The sequence below is a fragment of the Alosa sapidissima genome, chromosome 17 (genome assembly GCF_018492685.1).
Source record: "Alosa sapidissima isolate fAloSap1 chromosome 17, fAloSap1.pri, whole genome shotgun sequence".
Taxonomy (NCBI): domain Eukaryota; kingdom Metazoa; phylum Chordata; class Actinopteri; order Clupeiformes; family Clupeidae; genus Alosa; species Alosa sapidissima.
The window spans coordinates 12202712-12215809 of NC_055973.1; the positions used below are offsets into that span (position 1 = coordinate 12202712).

General features: G+C 40.7%; 1 protein-coding gene across 3 annotated transcripts; it reads right to left on the reverse strand.

Moving 5' to 3' along the window:
• Positions 1-1239: 1239 nt before the first annotated feature.
• Positions 1240-12546, reverse strand: LOC121688384 (thread biopolymer filament subunit gamma-like). Of its 3 annotated transcripts, XM_042067937.1 has the most exons (10): positions 11335-12546; positions 10574-10634; positions 10162-10257; positions 9774-9950; positions 7764-7889; positions 5690-5910; positions 5409-5549; positions 5146-5195; positions 2666-2707; positions 1240-2418 (listed from the first exon to the last, which is right to left on the reverse strand). In XM_042067937.1, exons 1-10 carry the CDS (start codon positions 11835-11837, stop codon positions 2378-2380), a joined length of 1458 nt encoding a protein of 485 aa, XP_041923871.1. In that variant the 5' UTR covers positions 11838-12546; the 3' UTR covers positions 1240-2377. The 3 variants fall into 3 exon arrangements, with proteins under 3 accessions (XP_041923871.1, XP_041923872.1, XP_041923873.1); XM_042067938.1 differs by lacking the exons at positions 1240-2418; positions 2666-2707 and adding an exon at positions 4450-4701; XM_042067939.1 differs by lacking the exons at positions 1240-2418; positions 2666-2707; positions 5146-5195 and having other exon boundaries at positions 5408-5533.
• Between the last annotated feature and the right edge of the window lie 552 nt (positions 12547-13098).

Here is a 13098-nt window from a genome sequence, read left to right on the forward strand (position 1 = left end):
AGATTTTGTTTAGTTTTATGTTGATATGAGCACAGAATAAGTAGTAGTTTTGAGAACATATTTACCTGTGATAGTGCATAAAAGCATATGCTATTAAATCTAAATTAAAATCAAACCCCTCTGCCAATGCATGCTACATTCAGGCAGCACAAGGTTCACTACACACAGATGAAAGTTGGTGGAGAGGATGTGGGTTACAAGTTTCACTAAAAACATAGTGGTTGCCCTGTGTCTGTGTCCCGCCAGTAACGTTAGACAGGAGGTATTTTATTGGGCTGTTAGATTAGATAGGCACAACCAATCAGACACTGTGGGAAGGCTTCAGTCAGCCCTAGTGTTTTATGAAACATTCAGTATGATTATTATAAAGCAATGTTCTGTTTTATGGGGAACCATTATTTAGAGGTTTGGTGACTGTAACGGTGCTATAACCACAGGTGGTAAACTGACTTGCGCAAGTGTTTGCTCTCTGCTCCATGTCAAAGTACTCACCAAACACATGGAGGACCATCTATGAGTGCTTTTAGTATGACATTTAGTATAAGGTAGACTACTCCTCTACTGCAAACAAGGTGATACACAATTACTACTTACTTATTATTACTGCAAACAAGGTGATACACCATTATACTACCATTATTACTACTGGATTAACCTTTCTCCAAACAGCCACAAGGCCATAAGGTAGGGAGCCTCATGGACATTAGCACTAAGGTTTGGAGAAAAGTAGATTCTCCATGTGGTATGGTTCCTAAGAGCCTTAGCATCTTTCACTATTAGATAGTTCAATAGCTTTAGACTTGAACATTATGTCAGATGCAGATTTCAGTCTCCTGCTTTATGGTATCAGCTACTGGTACTTTTGGTCACTTTTAATAAAAGCATCATTAGATATAACATCAAAGCATGAATGAGTGGTCATACATCATGCCAGTAATTTGAATAGATGCAATCTCATCTTCACTGAAACTGGACACAGCATGGGCAAGAGCCACCAACCTTATACTCTCTGGGTAACACCACAAGAGGGTGCCCTACTGGAGGGTACCTTTAAAGGCTTGATGGAATAAAAAGAAGAAACTTTCTCCACTTCTTTGTCCATGCTTTTTCTAAATCAGGTTGTTTGGGTTTCTCTAAGGATAAAGTTGAGAAATAAAAACAAAGTAATCACACAGAAAAATATGTTTATGTAATATGATTATGTTTAATATAATAAATTAAACATAATCCTTTACCGAAATCTATTGGTACACCACAACAATTGCAATACGCACAGAAAATGTCCCTAAAAATACCAGGCAAAAGAGAGGAACATTAGGCTTGTCAGCCACCCATGCCATGTGACATGTTATCATGCCTGCTCGTTCATTTGAATTGGCACATAAAATCCCCCTGGAAGCCACCCAACCGAGAGTTTCCTTGTCGACCTGATCTGGCACTTTCGGTTGTGAAACGGCATAAAGCTTTGTTGAGACGACGGTGGTTTATGGGCACTAGTCTCAGCCACACAGACACACGTTCTTTCAGCTTGCATCTCTTGGACCACAGCACATAGGAAGAGCTCTGAAGTGAAAACATCTTTTTTTTAAAAGAGGGTGTGGAAAAGGAGACCGAAACATTAACCACACTCCACTCCAAGAAATTCACATCCATCAGTTGAAAAGAAAGTTGAAAGGTTGAAAAGAATGAAAGAACACAAAATGTAATTAACATGTCCAAAACGACAAAAGACAAAAAAGATTGCACCATATGCTAAAGCCAGTTATGAGGACATCAACGAAGCAACTACTGTACACATCCACACAGCAAAATACAACAAAATAAAACAGCACTTAAGGGTAGGGTAAGCGGTGCTAGATGATGTCGCGTTTGTTCATGTTTCTTATCAGAAACTTTTTTTCCAAAGCAACTTACATGACATTAGAACCAAAGACCAAACAAAACACATCAGAGAGGTAGCTCACTCCTTTCAATGGTCCCAAAGAAATTCCACAGTGTTTTGTTATTGTTTGGGGGACAGGCTGCCCCCACTGTAAATGTTTCATTAGTTTTCTAGAGTAGAGAGCTAGCAGATCATGATTCATAAGGAGATATTCACTGAGTGTTACAAAACGTGTTATGTGTTAGACATTGCCCAGCATTGTTTACCTTTAAGGACAAGGCTATTATGGCAGTACATGTTAGAGTTCAGATAAGTTAAGTTAGACACAGTTCATACACACATACAAAGTGTCAAGGCTCGTCAGCATTTTAAGGTGATCTAACTGACACATAGTAGTTTTGAAATGATGTTTTATTGTTTGAACGGCAAAAATCTGCCCTTGTCTTAGTTATTTCTGTCTGCCTCAAAGTGTTGAAGCAGACTCAATAGTCTAGACTAGTCTTCTGCATCCGAAGAAATAGTTGTCGTCATCTCTTCTGCCGACAGACAAGAAAGGAGTTTCAATGGTTGTTATTACACAAGCTACAGTACATAGCTCTAAGGCATTTTGTTTACCAATATGAGTCCAACCGTCACATCCTGTCGTTGGAACTGCCCATATGTTACTTTAAGTTGTTCAATAATTGAACTCTTGATATACTACCAGCTAAGGGATCTTCACCAAGTAAATGAGTACTAATTTCCACATGACCATAACAAACACACACACACACACAGTCTTACCTGTGATTGTAATTTCTTCTGTAGTTGTCTCAATCACAGTTTCTGTAATGATGTACAAAAATAATGAAATGATAACTCTACAATACTAAAAATGTGACACAATAACATGAAGTCAGAGGTAAGAGATAACTACTATTGGCATGTTAATTAGGGTTAATTAGTGTACAACACTTCGGGCCTGAGTTCGGCAGATATAGGTAGGTAGGAAAACGGGGACTCTAAAATTGGGTGAGACCTCTCCGGTGAAGTGAAATGGAATAAACCAATCACATGCAACCAGCGTTAAATTCTGATCTAGCTATATCCATATTTTATTAATTAACTTCGGCCTGACTCTGCCCACTTTGTGCGTCTGACTGCACATGTCGGCAAAATACCCTGTCAAACTTGCACCCATGATGTTGTACCTGTATGTTAGCTTCAGCCGAACTAACATGACATGTTGACTGTATGACATTCATGTGTGCACGTACAGTCGGCCTATTATTTGTGTGCTTTTGGGGAGATGTGACTATATACTGTAGGCTGTGTGTCTTTCAGTTCAGAGCTGGGTCATTCTGTATCAATCAGATAAGGTTGTTGCAGGACCGTCTCAGATTTTGTTCAAACCTTGTCTATATCAAGAATCGGTCCCAAAACCAAGGACTGTGAAATATTTCTGTTCAAATCCTATGTCTTCATATTTTTTTCAGCCCTTGAAATTACTTCAGTTTTACAGCCTAAAAAATTACATTATCTGGGAGGCAATGTTTGGGCTTTAATATAATTAAAAATATTATTCATAGGCAGCCCAAATTTTTTAGGGTGGAAGACAAACATGTTCTCAGTATGACTGAATCACTAAACGTTTGTACGACATTCTCATTGACTAAGGCGCTAGATTTGGGGAAAAAAGTGCAAAAAGAGTGACATTAAGGGTAGTATAAACATGTCTTGTGCACTTTTGGTATCAACCATTTTTTCTTTCTTTATATACTATATTTTATTAATGGTGTATCAATATTTGAGCTCCTCATACAATGGGCTTGAAGATTTGAATGATTAAAGAAGGGGAGGTTGTGTTTTTCAGTCATTTTTATGGGGTTAAAATGATATGTGGGGTAGCTAGTAGGCACTTGAAAATCTATGTGAAAGTTCACTGTATGGACATTTAGGGTACAAAGTGCCAATTTTGGGGATCCTCAATATCACAAGTTTTGCACTTTTTTCCATATCTAGGGCCTTATTTAAAAGTATTTGCCATGCAGTACAAACTTGTAATGGTCCAATCATACAGAGAACATCCAAACCCTACAAAGGTTGGGCAGGCTAGGAATAATACTTTTTAAGATATTAATGCCAAAACATGGCCTCCAAGATAAGGCACTTCTGAGAGTGTAAAAAATGATGCAAAATCAAGGGTGAATACATGTATGAAAAATTGGAAATTAACAAAAATATTGTACAGGTCTTAGTTTTGCGGCCTAAATATTAGGTAGACCAACTTGGGTTACACCTTACTTGACAGTATCGACATAAGAGTGACATGACACTGTCATGAATGTGTCATAAACGTTTATGACATAAAGCTTCTGTTATTAAGTGACATTCAGTTTTTGTCATATGGTTTTGTTAGGGTTAGGGTTAGGGGTTAGGATTAGGGTTAGAGTTCATGTGTCATGACTGTCATATGTTCATGTCACTCTTATGTCGATACTGTCAACTTATCATGACAAAAACCGAATGACACTTGACAGAAGCGAGTAACAGAAGCGTTGTTATGTCATAAATGTTTATGACTTGTTTATAATGTTTATGACACGTTCATGACGGTGTCATGTCACTCTTATGTAGATACCTTCAAGTAAAGTGTAACCGTTAGGGTTAGTGTCATTCTTATGACAGTGTGATGTCACTCTTATGTAGATACCTTCAAGTAAAGTGTTACCGAACTAGTTGTAGTGCTGTTCCCTTTTCCTCCTAGCCAGTGTCATTTTACATCAAAGTGTAAAGTACAGTTGCTCTGCCGTTAGCTGGTTTCTGTGCCATGTCCTGTTCTAGTGAGAATAATTTTGGTTGATGAGTCAATAGAGGCCTTGTCTGTGCTGAACCAAACAGCCCAGGTGGCGATACCAGCACCTTGCTGAACCACAAACTGACAATGGGGTAACAGAAACTTTCACTCTTCATTAGAATACCAAGAAGACAAAGCTCCTGTTCAGAAAGTGCTTCTGTTGCATAGTGGGTTTTTTTTCCATCAGAGGTAGCTGATGACAGCTACAGTTGTATTTCTGAAAACACTTTGTGACGACTTTGTATTGAAGCAAACATTTCAATCAGTCATCCTTTACATGCTTGCTCATAAAACCACAAATAAGAAATCTAATACTGACCAACAGGCACAGTGCAGATAAATAAAAATGATGACACTTGGTTTTATATTTTCAGGAATTACACGGAAATACTGGATTTTTTAATTTCTGTTGCATCACCAACCTCACCTGAGTAGGAGTATGTCGATGATGACTCTGTCACAGTCATAGATGATGCCCTAGGAGACAAGACATGTCACTTCCTCAAACAACGCACCTCCTCAGCAGTTGTGAAAAACAATATGACATTTGCCACCACAGAAACACATAACAAAGCTAAAACGCCATGAAAACGTCATAGTGCTATCTACAATCAAAGTAGGCTACTCAGTAAGAATGGCAGGTGACATTTACACCGACTAGTCAAGTAGGAAGTAGGAGAAACGACATACTGATCCACTTCCTCTGTGCTCTGCTCCAGAGAGAGGAGGTCTTGGGTGGCACTGGAGGGCGAGGGGCTCCTGACGGAGACGGGAGGGGATTTGGACAGGTTCAGGGAGGAGGAGGCGCCACTCAGCTGCATGGGGAAATCACTAATGTCACATAAAAACACCAGGTGAAATGAAAATGAAAATAACAATCGATTAACAACTTCGATGTCCAAATGTCTACATGCAACAGGAACCTTGAGGGTTATTGTATAAGCTGAACGGAGCACAGAGTGTCAGTTCACCTGTCATCACTCCCGTCCAACAGCAGCCTGTAACTCTGGATCTCAGTGTCCAAAGCTAGCTTTATGTCTAGCAGCTCCTGGTATTTGAGGATTTGCTTGAGGAGGTCCGTTTTGGCTGTTTCAATGGCGGCCTCCAGCCTCTGGATCTGGGCTTGATACCCAGCCACGGCAGAGTCTGACTGGGCCTGGGCCTCGGCGAGGTGGTGGTCCAGGGTCACTGTCTGCAGGAGGAGCAGGGCAGGAAGAGCAGAGGGCAGGCAGGGTGACGGTGATGACTCAATAAAAAACAGGAAATAGTGGATGGAAATAGTTTTTGTCATGTTTGTCTTTAGTTTTTGAAATGCATTGGGAGTCTCTAATAGGCCTAATAGACACTCCCAATGCATTTCAATGTATAAATTCACTTTGAATGAGTGGGACTGACAAATCAATCAGAGTGGGTATGATGATAATATTAAAGTGAATGAGTACTGTATGTGAATCAAAATGTCGAAATCACAATCAGATTACTGTTAAAGAGAAAATTCCACCGATTATCACAATGCACAGTTAATCATAAGAAAACTACTGTTGAAAATGAAATGACTAATTACTCTCTAATGCCCTGGCTTTGGATTACACATTTATCGTGACAACTGATGAAACAATCTGACCTAACATCTTTGATGTTGTGTGAGGATGATAAAACTCCCTTTGTTGATACGTAAGTTGACCTAACATTTTTGATGGTGTGTGAGGATGATAAAACTCCCTTTGTTGATACGTAAGTTGACCTAACATTTTTGATGGTGTGTGAGGATGATAAAACTCCCTTTGTTGATACGTAAGTTGACCTAACATCTTTGATGGTGTGTGAGGATGATAAAACTCCCTTTGTTGATACGTAAGTTTATTGCTGCCGAGCAGCTCGATGTCTTCTGGGAAGGCTACGGTACCCTCAGCAGCCGCAGTAGACATTGACAAAAGCGTTAGCATGTACAGTAGCCTAGTTCCAACCACTTCCTGTTTTATTTTCTCTCTTTTTTTTTTCCTCGACCCATAGAGCTGTGATTTACATGATGTTCGGATAGCGATCAGCACGCTCTGCAGTGCAGTCAGCTGCATGCAGAGAGCACACCGGGGCCTAGAGGGGGAAATCATCTCTCAGTTTTCACTTAGACAATGCCACAAATGAATCACGATGCTCCATGTGTTGATTTTGAAAAGAGGAGTCACAGCAGGTGACATTTAGATTCGCTTGGCCAAAACTGCCTGTCTGTTTTATATATTTGTTATGGGTCTGTGATTGACTGTAGCCTCAGTAGTCTCTTGAGCTCTTGTTGACACAACCTCTTCTTTACTGTCTGTTTTTATATTATTATTTGTATTATTTATTAATTTAGCTGACACTTTTATCCAAAGCGACTCACAGATGGAAATTATTACAGGGCCAGTGTCTCAGTAGGCTAGCAACTCTGGTTAAGTGCCTTGCTCAAGGGCACAATGGTGGCAGCCAGGAATTGACCCCACAGCTTTTCTGGCCACTACATGCTAACCCAATACATGCTAACCAATACATGCTAACCCAATACATACTAACCCAATACATACTAACTCGGCTCCTTAGCCACTACACCAGCACCTCCCTCTCACATGTTTACTGAGGTTAAACTGAACTCTTATCAGAAATGACATAGATACAGAAATGACATAGCCTACTGTAGATACAGAAATCTACGCCGCAGTTTACACACCCACGTCCACAACCACACCCACAATCATGATCCGTGTAAACATTCATGCACTCTAACGAACAACTCTGTGATAAACAAACCAGCACACACACACACACACACACACACATAAAGGTGATCTGTGAAACCTACTTAAACAAATACAGAAATCGACACCGCAGTTTACAAACGCACATCCACACCCACACCCACAAACATGATCTGTGTAAATACTCAAGCACACAAACAAACAACTCTATGATAAACAAACCAGCACATGCACACACACACACACACACACACACACACAAAGGTCAGACTGTCGGCATGCTGCATGGGGAAATCACTAATGTCAGACCTACTTTATTAACGAGATTCTCCAGCTCCAGTTTGATGGTCTGCAGCTCTTTCTTGGAGGCGGTGAGCTCCTGCTTAGTGGAGGAGAGCTCCTCAGAAGTGCTCTCCTTCATAGCCTGGACCTCCTCCATCTAAAGACAGACATGGAGGAGGACAATGAGATGGTACAGGACAGATTTATATGATGGACAGATGAAGGGGTGGGGTATTTGGAGATGGAAAATAATCTTTAGAAGTTTAGAGATTCGATATTAGAAATTAAACTGAGGGACATGAGGCGGAAGATACAGACCAAACATTGTGATGGACACATGTTTAGATGCAGTTGGTTTCAATACAATCTAACTGTACCTGGGCACTAACACAGTCACCACAGTAAAAGCTCCTGCAAACTAAACTAGACTCCCTTCCCTTGGGCTTGGCTCAGCTACTATGAGTGTGAAATTGGAGAATCTGATAAGCTTTCTCATATGTTCCACAGTATCAACATACTTTGGTTTTTAACGCAGAGGAGCAGCTTTATTACACCTGTAACATTACATAAACAAACAGTAATTCTAATTGAATTGAAATAAAACTACCTCTTATTAAATCCCGTCTGGGCATAAATGTTATGTTTAGTGGCCTCAAGCCTCACTGCACACAGCTGAAAGCTCGCCGAGGGACAAGGATGTGGGTTGCGAGTTTCACTGTAAACACCGTGGGAGGCTTCTCTTTCTCTGACCAGCGGACGACCTGAGGCCAGAGACCTGGGGGCTGCTGTAGGTTTGTTCCAGTACGGTCCAACCACACTCATCTACCTCCAGTGTTGACTGGAGAACAATTTGTGGTGTGAATATTTGTAGCTGTAAACCCAGCAGCGCGCCTTTTCAGTGGCACTGGTCCCCTATTTTGAGTAATCTGTTTGATGATATATAATATGATATGATATGTTCAAAGACTAAATTAGTAACAAAAGGCAGCACATCTGGCACTATTTGATCCAGTTTTGGGCCCTAATTTAAATGATGGGCAAAGTGCAAAGCTAGTCAATGAGTAAAGTATCTCGGGTATGAACTAAAGCTCTCATGTGGCTTGTGGGAGTATTGAGCTGACCAATTGTTTGTAGTCAGGACCTTGGTCATGGTATTAAATCAGCATATAAATGCCAAGTTATTAAATTAACTTTGGTTAGACTTTAGACTTTGCACTTTGCTTGTCATCATTTCCTAGACCAGTGTTTTTCAACCTTTTTTGTGCCACGGCACACTTTTGACACTTAAAATGTCCCACGGCACACTAACATCCTGTGTGAAGAAAAAATAAAAATACCATAGCCTAACATTTCAAATAATACACAGATATGGCCTTATTATGGCTTCTATGCAAGACCTGCTCAATGAAACAAGCGCCCTCTGTTTCATTTGTAGGTGACTATATCTAATTTAATTGTTGTTATGAACTGGATATGTGATGATTCTGTGAATACTGGATATGGGGCCCCCGTTGTACAATGCCTGCATACCACAAATAGTGTAATCATACAATCAATGAGAGCATGTGGTTATAAATTCTTTGATGCAACAGTTGCTTTTCTGGACCAGTGAGCGACATTTGGGTAATTTTCTGCGGCACACCTGATGATCTCTCACGGCACCCTAGTGTGCCCCGGCACAGTGGTTGAAAAACACTGTCCTACACAGTGGGAACAAAGCAGTACAAAGTTGCCATGCAGAACAGCGCCACCTAGGGCAGTTGGATTGAAGTGCCTTGCATGGAGGCACGTGCCTTGTAGGCTTGTGGGGAATAGATTGATATTTTTGGCACAACAGCTTATAATGGGAACAAAGCAGTACAAAACTGCCAACTACCCATAGAACATACAAAATAACAAAACATTGGACTGTCTCTCCAAAATGCACCTTGGATGCTTTTCACTGATCCACAATTCCTTGCCCAGCACAATGTTTCATCATTCCTTGTTTATACACCATTTCTGTCAAATACTTCCAGCTGCGACAATGTGTAGGCCGTACCTTGAGTTTGTAGTATGTGTCACCCTCCTTTCTGTGTTTCTCTACTGTTGCCTCATACTCTGCACGGATCTTGTTCAGTGCCACAGTGATGTCGAAGGATTTCCCTGTGTCCACCTCAATCAATGACACGGATGTGTCAAAGGATTTTCCCATTTTGGATTCAAGACTGGCTATCTCCTACAACAATCATCATCATAACAATTAATGCAATTCTAGGATTAAGATTCTAGGATCTGAAATGTATGGAGACACTATGTATTCATTGTGAGGCCATTCACAGTTCAATTAGCACAACATTCTTGTATGCATGTTCACATAGTAGCCTGCATGTGCAAGAGAAGAAATTGTATACTTCATGTGCACCATGTGTACAAGTTATCTGCATTACCTCCTCTTCTATTTTGGTGATGGAGTCCAACTCATCCTTCAGGCTGTGTCGCCGAGCATCTAACTCCTCATGAAGTTCAGAGGCTGCCTTAATGTCCTGCACCCCACAAATTAACCAGAAACATCCTTTAAGACTAAGCATCCTGACATTTGAGTATTCCCCACGCAGGCACTAAGACTGATATCTCTTATGCAATCCCTAAACTAAATGTAATATACTTCGAATGATCGTTCATTGACATTCCTTGGAAAGTACCGGGCCTTTTCCAGTTTGGTCAACTACTGAATATTTCAGCACCTGCATTAAAATAATAATAATAAACTGTTTTCATTAGTTAAATATAGATACGGTTATGTACTATATTAACTTGCCACACTGATTAGTGAACCAATGACCTCATTTGAATCATTACCTTTCTCATGGCAGCAATATCAGCCTCCAACTGAAATTTCACACCTTGCTCAAAATCATACCTGCAAGATGTAAACAAGTGTGAACAACATACCAAAACAGCCAGTCAAAATCATGCATGTTGCCTGCACACAGGCGCACAATATTACTGCTTTTTTTCTCGATTGCTAAGACTTCATCTTGATCTTCACCTTCTTAGCACAGCAGAAGTCACTTCTTGCAAATGTCAGCAAAAGCAGTTCTCACACACTCTAATGCTATTGGATTAACTATGTTATTTTTGCTATATGCCAATGGAAAACATGTTTTCACAGTTAATAGACATTGCTTGCACATTTATGAACTTGAAATGTTACTCTGTGAAACTCATTTGCACAATTTTCAATCAGCAATCATTCATTATTGATACCATCTCTGTTTCGTGTTGCTATTTGCAAGCTGGATCTAAGGCACATCTGAGAAATAATTATTAAAATTAATTTCACTTAATACATTTAGTCTTTTCAGTTTTTCTAGGCCTATGTAAAATATAAAGAAATGGCATAGGCATAGCAAAAATTAAGGCTGAAACTCCTCATATTGAAACCTAAGTTTTGCATTTTGTTGTTCATTGTTGATTGAAGGCACACACTGATTTGACCACAAGTTTTGTTGTTTGAAGGAAATTACTTGTGGTTGCATGAATTTGGTTGAAATGTTTTGTAGCTGTGCTTAGGCCTACAGTCATAAGAGGCATAAAAACAAACAAAAAAAAACACTTACTTGGCCTTTAGTTCATGTGCAACATCACAAATGCCATCCAATTCGATCTCCAGTTTGACTGTGTCCAGGGAGAGGGTTGCAATGTTGTTGCGGTACTCCTGCAGCAGGGTTTCTTGTTCGATCGCAGGGACTGTGACCGTGGTCGCATCCGAGGTCCCGGTGAGCTCCGCTAGGCGCGCCTCCAGAGCAACGTTTTCTTTCTGAAGTTGACGCACTCTAGACACAAAGCCGGAGAATCGACCGTTTAACTTTGCCAGCGTGCTTTTCTCGTCCGCCCGCGTAAGTAGAGGGACAAGCGTGGACGCACGGCTAAAAGATCCTGGGGTGACATTTACCGTGGAACCGACACCTCTCGATACCCCAAGACCTAAGCCTGCAGCAGAGGCACCTCCAACAAGACCAAAACCCATTCCCAGCCCAACATCTGAGCGTAGGCCACCAAAGCTCCCAGTAGTGGGGCCTAGAAGCCCATTTGCTCCAGTAGACCTAAACATCATAGGCATTTTTATGGGATATGTGTAAGGAGGAGAGATGGGCAGGATGAGACAAAACGTGTGCCGAATTGGATAAGTTTATATATGGTGGGAAAAGGTAGCCAGGGGGAAGAACTGGAGAGAAAGAGAGAGAGAGAGAACATGGCATAGCATGTATACCCCATGGCAGAACATGTCCATGTTAGTAATTTATTTGCTTACTACTTCATATATCCAACCTGGGGGTTAGGCAGACCTCATAAATATGGAAAACGTAGGTACAAGAGGCACTCTACATATTTAGTGATAGATACAGTTTTCCTTTCGGCATAACTAACTAGATTGGCGCAACTCACTCAGTGGGAGCTCATAGCTGTCCATGGCTTAGTTGTTCAGCCTTGATGACTGTTTCAAATCCAGCTATAAAATGTAAAGATTTGTAGTACTTAGCCCAAACATTGGTTTTATAATATGAAACAGCCTGATACTTAGTAATCAGAGGCATTGCCTTGCTTGTCTAGTCTTGTAAGCCTTTGAGCGGTTTGCTGCAACTAACCCTCCATTTTGTACTAGAACAAGCATGGTCATGCTGCTCTAATGATGGCATATGTTCCGCACTTCATCCTGAAAGTGACAATATGCCAGATGTCTTTTACAATTCTAATTAATTGCCTGCTGTTAATTGAACAGGATGAGGAATCAATTTATATGGGACACCAGAAGTACTACCAGGCCAACTTAATAGGCCTTTATCACGGCAGCTGAAGCAGGGCTGTTCACTTTCCTGTTGGCAGGCAAACCACAGGTGTTCCTAAAAACATTAACGAGGCCTCTGGTTGAAGTAACTGTGGCCGAATCTGACACTTAATTAGAAACACCTGTGCTCACACAGGAACAGGGCTGTTCACTTCCTACTTCGGCTGCCGTGATAAAGGCCTATAGAGAAGGCAAAAACTCAAATGTCTCTCTGTAACTAAATTAAATTCACCTAAGGCAAATGATCTAAAATTACTTGTGGCTTGACCTGTGTGGCTTTACTAAACAGCATTAACAGGTCTTTTCTGAGAACATAGCTTGAGATGCATGCTCATTGCTCAGCTACGCTAATTGTGCACACACACCACAAGTGTTGCAGGATTCTCGAGAACTTTTAAGTCTTTGCTTTAAGCCTGGAGACTGTGACAGTGAGTTTGTCTGTTTCAGAGACCCCACAACCAACGATTAAGCACCACTGACTTTCCATTACATTTACATCCAAAATATCACCACTGCAACATGCAACATGATACTG